General features: G+C 35.7%; 1 protein-coding gene and 1 non-coding gene across 4 annotated transcripts in view; both read right to left on the bottom strand.

Moving 5' to 3' along the window:
- Positions 1-8575, bottom strand: part of DMC1 (DNA meiotic recombinase 1) — a 56122-nt gene that overhangs the window by 28154 nt on the left and 19393 nt on the right. For 2 of the 3 annotated variants that reach the window (XM_006155361.2, XM_006155359.2), the window contains exons 9-12: positions 1738-1829; positions 1220-1293; positions 977-1091; positions 307-367 (exon numbers count right to left, since the gene is read on the bottom strand). In XM_006155361.2, the coding sequence (XP_006155423.1) occupies positions 307-367; positions 977-1091; positions 1220-1293; positions 1738-1829 (342 nt within the window). The remainder of the gene's footprint in view (positions 1-306; positions 368-976; positions 1092-1219; positions 1294-1737; positions 1830-8575) is intronic. The other variant, XM_006155363.2, reaches the window with a different exon arrangement.
- Positions 4371-4474, bottom strand: LOC114009060 (U6 spliceosomal RNA). Its single transcript, XR_003550536.1, has one exon. It is a non-coding gene; the product is annotated as a U6 spliceosomal RNA (small nuclear RNA).

Below are 8575 nucleotides of genomic sequence, written 5' to 3' on the forward strand. Positions count from 1 at the left end.
CCCTAGGATCTTTCTCTTATCATCATCCAATAAGGTCCTACCCCTTAGTGTTAGACCAAAAAGGAGCCCACATTATTGTTGGATACAGTTAAATGATTGCTTTATTTTTGCAAAGCACTATAGAAAAATAGGTTCTGGATAATAAATGATATTTGCAACTCTGAAGTAATACACATTGTGCAATAAAGTGATTTGTGATATATTTGTGCCCACAACAAGGCAGATTATTTTGAAATTATTATTCTACACTCCAACCCTCTTGACTTTAAATTCCTTGAAATACAAAAGAAGAATATTGGTGCTTACGTCATAGTAGCTCCTGGATCAGCAGTCATTTGATTGGTCACAAAAACAGCTACATTATATTCTGTATCAAGAAATAAAATTAAGAAATGAAAAGAAGGGCAATATAAATATGAAAAGTTCATTGTTTAGATTTAAGAGTTTAGGAATATTGTGTCATGAATTAAGTTTATCACCAAAATCACATTCTCATTGTTTTCCTTGATAACAGAAACTAATTTATTTTCATTTTTTTCATTGTCAAAGGGCGTGTGCACTTGCCAGAGAGAGACAGAGAGAGGGAGAGGAGAAAGCACTCCTCAATGGGATGTGGTCATGCCACAATCCCCTCTCTTCTATGTCTCCATCCTGTTCAGATTCTGGGCATGGACATATATGTTCCTGGTGTGTTCTTCAAGCTGAGATTCAAACCATGGTCAGCCATGTGGGATCCATCTTCCTTTAACCACTAGGCTACAGGGCTAGCCCAGAAACGAGTTTATTTAAAGTTATTATTATTATAGTTAGAATCCATACTTTCGGTTTTAAAAAAGAGTTGTATTCCTATGGAAGTAATTTTATTTTTTAAAAAGGTATAGCCTCCAGACATTATCTCAAGTTTCTCTGCAAAGGATACTTTAAAAACATAGTCACAGATGCTATTTTGGTAGTAACATTTTATTTTAAAAACTACCTTCTGAGATTTTTTGGAGTCTTGACAACATCTGGGCCAATTTTTGCTGCCGTTCAGCCAACTCGCCACGACCACTGAAATCCACTCGAAAAAGTGCCATTATTGAATCAATGATCTGCAGAAGATTAATGTAAAAATAAATACATATTTGGAAATGGAAGGAAGTTAATCTGAATAAAAATAAATACAAGAAAATAATATGCTAAATAGCTCTGTGAGTTAGCCTTATTTAAAATCCTGTACCAATAGCTTGAAGATGCCAGCTTCTTCATGAAACTTTGCAGCTACATAATCAAGCAGCTCCATCTGATGTTCACCTGGTGGGAAATGCAGCGAGAAAATGTTATCAAAACTGGAAGAAGCAGGGGCTACAACTGTACATGTTTTTGAGGCCAAGCAGAAGAGAGTCCATGAGGAATTCTCTTATTTACAACTTTATTAAGTATGACTGTATATTCTGCCTTAGCATATATGCCAGATGCTATTGGTAGTCAGGAAAGTCATGATGCATTTTTGCATAGGAAAACATACCAGGACTTTTCTGGTGACCTAATACCTTACCCAAAAAGAATGTTACTCTGTACTTTAAAGGCAAAGAAATAATTTGAGGGTATATTAGATGATATAATTGATGGACTAAACTAATTTAAAGAAAGCTAAATACAAAGAGAGAACAGAGTCGAAATGCTGCATCACTCAAACAGTAAATCAGTACTGCCAATCTCACCAAACCCCAAGCATCCAATTGCACGGGCTCTTACTAGTATATGCACGTGCATAAAGGACATTGTCCAGTACTGCATCGTGGTCTACATTGAAACGGTCAGCAATATCTCGAAGGCGATCTGGACGGCTGGAGTATATCAAGGTTAAGGATCCAATGAGTCATTCCAAAAAAAAAAAATCATAGACAATAACTACAAAATATAATACCTTAAGTAAATAAATAATAACATCACATTAACAGAGAGGCAAAACAATGTACTTGCAAAACTATTTTGCAGGATGCTAATAATTATGTAAAGTCTATACCAGATTCTAGTTTTCAGTAAATGCCTCAATTTATCTTAGGTAGTGATAATGGTCATAGAAATGGTAATGGAATAACATATTTAAATATTAAATTATCAGTTCTTTACAATAACTTGAAAGTTAGTTGTCATGACCTATGAGAAGTCTTCAAAAAGTTCATGAAAATGCATATAATGAAGAAACTGCATGATTTCAAACTTTTTCACACCAAAAATAATTCATACTTTAATTCCATATTCCCACAAACTCTTTGAAGTCCTCACATAAATTATATTCTACAAATGAGGATACTGATAAACAGAGATTAAGCGAAGGACTCAGTCACAAATCAGTTAAAGAGAAAAATTAAAAATAAGGCTTGTGGGTTTCTTTTGCTCTCAGTTCTATAAAAATAAACTACTCCAGAAAGATAATGCCACTGGATTATAATTCAAATCACTTTAAAGTGAACTAATCATTTTCTTCAAACTCTTATATGTTCAATATGAAATAATTTAATATTCCATTAATTGTGTGTTCCTAGTGGATGATAATTTTTTTTTTTTTTTGGAGAGATTTTTGCTATAGGGCGCGTGCGCTCGCCAGACAGACAGAGGGAGATATAGAGACAGAAAGCGAGAAATCACCCCCCGGGGGGATGGTCACACCGCAATCCCTTCTCCTCCATTCTCCTCTCGGGATCTTGGGCACGCACGCACACGCACCCAGCGTGAGTTTTAAGCCACCGGGTCCAGGACGCGAACCACGATCGACTATGTGGGAATCCAGCGACATAGCCATTACGCTAACTGTTGGTTCCCCCTAGTGGATGATAAATTTGACTATGAACTAGAGAGTCAAAAGGAACATCAGGATTCTTGTCTTTTTTTTTTTTTTTTCAGTGTTTAAACTTTATTTGCTTTCCTAGGCTTTTTAGTAATATGGTCATTTATGATTTTTAGAAATACAATAAAGTTATCCCTGCATCCTAGTAAACAATCATTTAGAAATATTTCAGAATTTGAAAACAATGCAAATAAGGTCACAAAGCATTATATATTAATCACACACACAAATTCTTAACTATCTTACCTATCTTGTAACTTTCCATCTACTTATCAAAGATTGTAAGTGTTGAAGTCAGAGTCCAATAGTTTTTGCTATATGTATTATTTTAAACCGAAAGATTACTCTATGAATTTTGGGTATATGAAATATGAATCTTAAATGCACAATTTTTAAAATATTCGTGTACCTTTTACATCAGTAAAACTACCAACCACATCAAGATAAGGAACATTTACTTTTCATGTGAATGCTATGCTACTTACTACATAGCTTCTAAGTGTTATATCTGTATTTTCTGTTTTATAAGTGCAAAACAGCTTGTTATATGTGTGGATGCTAATAAAAAAGTTGCACTCTATTTCTATAACTTACAGTTTCATTATCTTTAAATGCTTTTGTTTTATATAAATAAGAGTATCGTAGGTTATAGACTGGTTTCTGAACCAATATGATTTTTTTTAATAGGGATACTCAACCAGTATGGGAGTGTAACTCATCTGTCCCTCTTTCAATCTACTTTATGTATCCTTAATGTTTTTATTTAGCTACACTGTTTTCACCACTTCTTCTCTAATCCAAAAAAGTGGATGTACATATTCTATTTTTGTTAAGACATATCTCAACATCAAATTTATTTGTATGAACTATTAAATGACACAGCAAGTATGCTTTTTCTCTGTGTAACATGTACATAACCAAGGTTTTGTCCATCTTCTGTCCAACTGTTTTATACTATTGGTGTTAACATTATGGACAACCTTGCTTCTTCCCCCTCTATAATTAGGAATAAGGTTGGGACCAGCAGCTTTCGTAATGGCTATGTTGCTGAATTCCCATGGAGCCGACCGTGGTTCGAGTCCCAGACCCAGTGGCTTAAACTCACGCTGGGCGCATGTGCATACGTGCCCAAGATCCCGAGAGGAGAATGGAGAAGAAGGGATTGCGGCATGGCCATCCCCCTGGGGTGTGATTTCTCACTTTCTGTCTCTGTCTTTCTGGAGACCGCACACGCCTTATAGCAAATACCTCTCCAAAAAAAAAAAAAAGGAATAAGGTAAATAAATACCAGCTGCTTGCTCCAGTTTTGTCAGATTAACATTTGGAATGCCTTCACTTGTCCTGTCCACAATGACAAAGCACTTTTATTGTACTTATGTTTAGCTTGAGAAAACACCTATCTTTACAACACTACATACTAAGAATAAAACAATACCTATTTGTACAACACATGAAACATTTGACATGCCTTTTCAGTTTAAAACTATATAAACAAAAATGTTAGGCCTAACTTACAAATCTACTTTTCTATTATTTTAAAAATATGGAATGCTTCACGAATTTGCATGTCATCCTTGCGCAGGGGCCATGCTAATCTCTGTATTGTTCCAATTTTAGTATATGTGCTGCTGAAGCCAGCACAGGGTTCTTGTCTTTAGCTTCAGTGACAGCCAGGAAAAATCTTCCACTGCTAATAGGTATACCTAGTAGATGTTTTTGGTGAATGAGTCAAAGAAGAGTAATTGGAAGAGGCAATAAATTTCACCATGTCAAAGTCTACAAATCCTGGATATCATGTGGCCAGAGGTATAAAATTGGGCATATGTTGCAAGAACTTTCAAATCTATCTACAAATATTTATTATCTGATGCAAAGCATTAAAGAAGACATAAGGGATCATAGGCAATCTATGTCCTAGGTAAGCTTAAAGCATAACCAAGGAGACAAAATATAAACATGCATGTGTGTGTATGTGTGTGTGTGTATTGATATATATATATATATAGAGAGAGAGATATCTATATTCTATATATATCATATATAGCCATCTCTATATGTCTATATGTAGAGATGTGTGTGTGTATATAGCTATATACATTATATATATATCATATATATCGTATGTCACTGTCTATAATATCTCAAGAACTGGCAGTCTACTTGTGTGTGTGTGTGTGTGTGTGTGTGTGTATGTATATAGCTCTCTCTCTCTATATATATATATATGATATATATTGCTTCTCTCTATATATCTCAAGAGCTGGGAGTTTACTTGTGAGAGGTAAAAGAATGAAAACATTCCCTTATGGCCCTTGCCACAGTGCCTCTCCACCCCTGCTCCTCCCACTTCCTCTTGCAATATGAATTAGTTCCTAACTGTTCCTCTCTTTCTTTTCTTCTTCTTCTTCTTCTTTTTTAATTGACAGAGGGCAAGTGTGCTTGCTGGAGAAGGGGGAGAGAAGCACCCCACAATAGGCCATGGTCATGCTGGAATCTCTGCTTGCCATTTCTCCATCCTGCTGGGATTTGGGACACTACACAGCACTAACCCACCACACACATACCAGACCACACACTCTCAGCATGTTTTTCAAGCTGCTGAGACAGGGACTTGAACCATAGCCATGTGAGATTTTGCTCCCTTAAACACTATGCCATGGGGTCAGCCTATCTCATTCTTTTTTGATGAAATCCAAATTGACCAAACAGTGGTTGCTAATCTGAAAGAACAATTCCTCCCTCTCTGACAATAATCTTTAATCAATGATTTCTGAAAGTAATTGAACTCTGTGTGAGCTCTCTTGCTAAAAGCTTGAACATTCCACCCTCCTTCCCCAAGTTAGAAGGTTTCTTCTGAACTTCTCATGCTTAACATTCTGAATAAAGTCTTGTGCAAACAATTCTTTGGTTGTTTTTCTCCTGCATGAGTATTCTAGATGGTAAATTCTTTCTGTTGTTGTCCTTAATTTAATTTGCTACAGGGCATGTGGGCTTGCAAGAGAGAAACAAAGAGAGGGAAAGATGACCAAGCTGCAATACCTTCTCCTCCATTCTCCTCTTGGGATTTTGGGCATGCACACACATGCACCCAGTGTGTTTTTCAAGCCACTGGTTCCAGGACTCAAACCACTTAGCCATGTGGGATCCAGTTGCCTTAACCACCATGCCACTGGCTGGCCCAGATAGTAAATTCTATAATATATTGTTAAAAGAAAAATAAAGAACCAATTTAATAGAGTATTACTTGAGCAAATCTAACATGATTTAAATTGGGCAGTTGTCTCTGAACTTTTGGACAATTCCAGCTAGGCTCACGGTCAACTTAGTATTTAAGTTCTAGAAAAGGAGAGTGACATGTACAGAAACAGGAACATGATGTAGAAAAACAAAAGTGAAGGGAAACAATTTAGGTTGGTTATATTTTGAAGTTGTCTGCATTAACACAGATTAAAAGGTGGGATTCCTGTGATTGACAGGAGCCTAGGTGTTGTAGTCACCTAGGTGTTAGAACCTAGCAAAACAGGAAAAAACATGAGGTCACAGTTTGTTTACCAAAACCAAGCAGAAGTAGGGGGGCTTTTTTGATATTCTTTAACAATTTCCCCCTTTTGACGAGCCTCTTATTTTTAAGAGATTGACCAAAACTTATGCACTGGCACCACTCTCTGTCTCTATTATAAATGACTTTATTTTGTTTTCAGCATAGAAATTTAGAAGTTTTTTTTTTTTTGCATCAAATTTATAAGTCACAATGTCACATGAGTTGAACTGGTTTTTTTTTTTTTCCTGTTTTTATTGATTTAGTTGAAGCAAGATTTACTTAGTGTTTGATGGATGGCTTAAAAACATTTAAGATTTGAGAAGATTCTGCCCACCAAGGGGGCTGAAATGACTATTTGGATTAACATCTAAAGCTCAAACTGCATTCTTTAATGAAAGCTTTTATAAAACAAACAAAGCTATTAATAAATTAAACAAGATTTAGACAATAGAGGCAACTTTACAGTATTTTAACCTAGTTGGTCATAGTCTTTGTTTAGTGTGTGATGATGATTAATGATCATAGCTCTCTATAAAATGGCCTAATTTAAAAAGGTTATTTATTTATTTATCGGAGAGGTTTTTGCTATAGGGCACATGCGCTCGCCAGAAAGTCAGAGACAGAGAGACAGAAAGCGAGAAATCACCCCCCAGGGGGGTGGCCACACCGTAATCCCTTCTCCTCCATTCTCCTCTCGAGATCTTGGTCACGCACACACGCGCCCGGCGTGAGTTTAAGCTACTGGGTCCGGGACGTGAACCACAGTTGACTACATGGGAGTCTAGCAACATAGCCATTACTCCAACTGCTGGTCCCAAGAAGGTATTTATTTTTGTTGTTAGTCTACTAATACAATTCATAACGATGTATAGACCTTTAGAAGAAATATAAACATTAAAAACTTTGAAAAACCTAAGCCTTTTATATCTATCATTTAGGATTATTGTAAATAAATTGTCAGTTATTTTAATAAACATTTATCTGTTTTTTTCATTTTAGTGAGTCAGACATAAGCCCTAACTTCAACAAAAAGGAGATTTAAAGCTGGATGATATTTTATTAAGCTTTTTTGGTTAAACTTGTATGTTAATTATTTATTTTTTGGAGAGTGGCTTTTACTTACCAGGAACTCCAGGAGGTCTTATTGGTTATAAATTTTGAAAATTTTTTTTCAGTTTTTGGATAAGCTTTAAATACAACTGGTATTTTATTACTGCCAAAGTGAATTTTTAGGAACCTTACTGATCATTTTTTTGCTTTATCATTTTTATTTTTTGCTTTATTAATAATTGTTTTGGTTTTATGTTAAGACATAAGTTTAAATTTAAGTTAATCACTGATTATGGTCCCATGGATTTTTTTGTGGGGAAGAGGAAATAATTAAGACAATAGGAATTGAGATTTAAAAAAGAAACAACACAGTTTTTATGATGGCAAAAAGTCTTGGTCTGTGATACCTGGGCATAGTTGTTCAGCTGTCCATGTCTAAGATAACTGTTTTGAAGAAGAAATATTTTTGGTCAGTTTTATTTTAAAGTCTTTAACAAATGCAGTTTAAAACTTTTAAAGTACCTCTTTTGAATTGTGAACTCAGTATGAGTGGTGAGAAAAATTTATTACAATGTCTTTTTTTTTTTTAAGAGACTTTTGCTATAGGGCCCATTCGCTTGCGGGAGAGACAGAGACAGAAAGCAAGACATCACTTCCCATGGGGGTGGCCACGCAGCAATCTCTCCTCCATTCTCCTCTCAGAATTTTGGGCCCGCACGCACGTGCGCCCGGCGTGAGGTTTAAGCTGCCAGGTCTGAATTGCAGTTGACTGGCAGTCCAGCATGTGACTATTCGCTATCTGCTAGTCGCGGAACTATGTCTTTTAACAGGGCTCACAGGCAGTCTTGTTTTTTTTGCTGTCAGAAGATCCCTACTCGACCTCAGGGCTATTTCGGATCTCCAAATAAAAATGACTCCCAAAAGCTTCAAGTCTGGATATTTATAAGGTTAATAATCTTTAACTTAAATACAATGTGATAGTATTCAGCTGAAAGGATGTGTTTTTCCCTTTCAGCTTCTAGTAAACTCTGTGTCTAATGTTTAAAGAGTATAGAAAAAGATATGGTAATGTAACCATGTGGGGGAATTGGGGCTAAAATATTAAAAAAAAAAAAAGCTTTCAAAATAAACATATTCTTATGGTACAAAAG

The sequence above is a fragment of the Tupaia chinensis genome, unplaced genomic scaffold, assembly GCF_000334495.1.
Source record: "Tupaia chinensis unplaced genomic scaffold, TupChi_1.0 Scaffold000450_1, whole genome shotgun sequence".
NCBI classification, from domain to species: domain Eukaryota; kingdom Metazoa; phylum Chordata; class Mammalia; order Scandentia; family Tupaiidae; genus Tupaia; species Tupaia belangeri.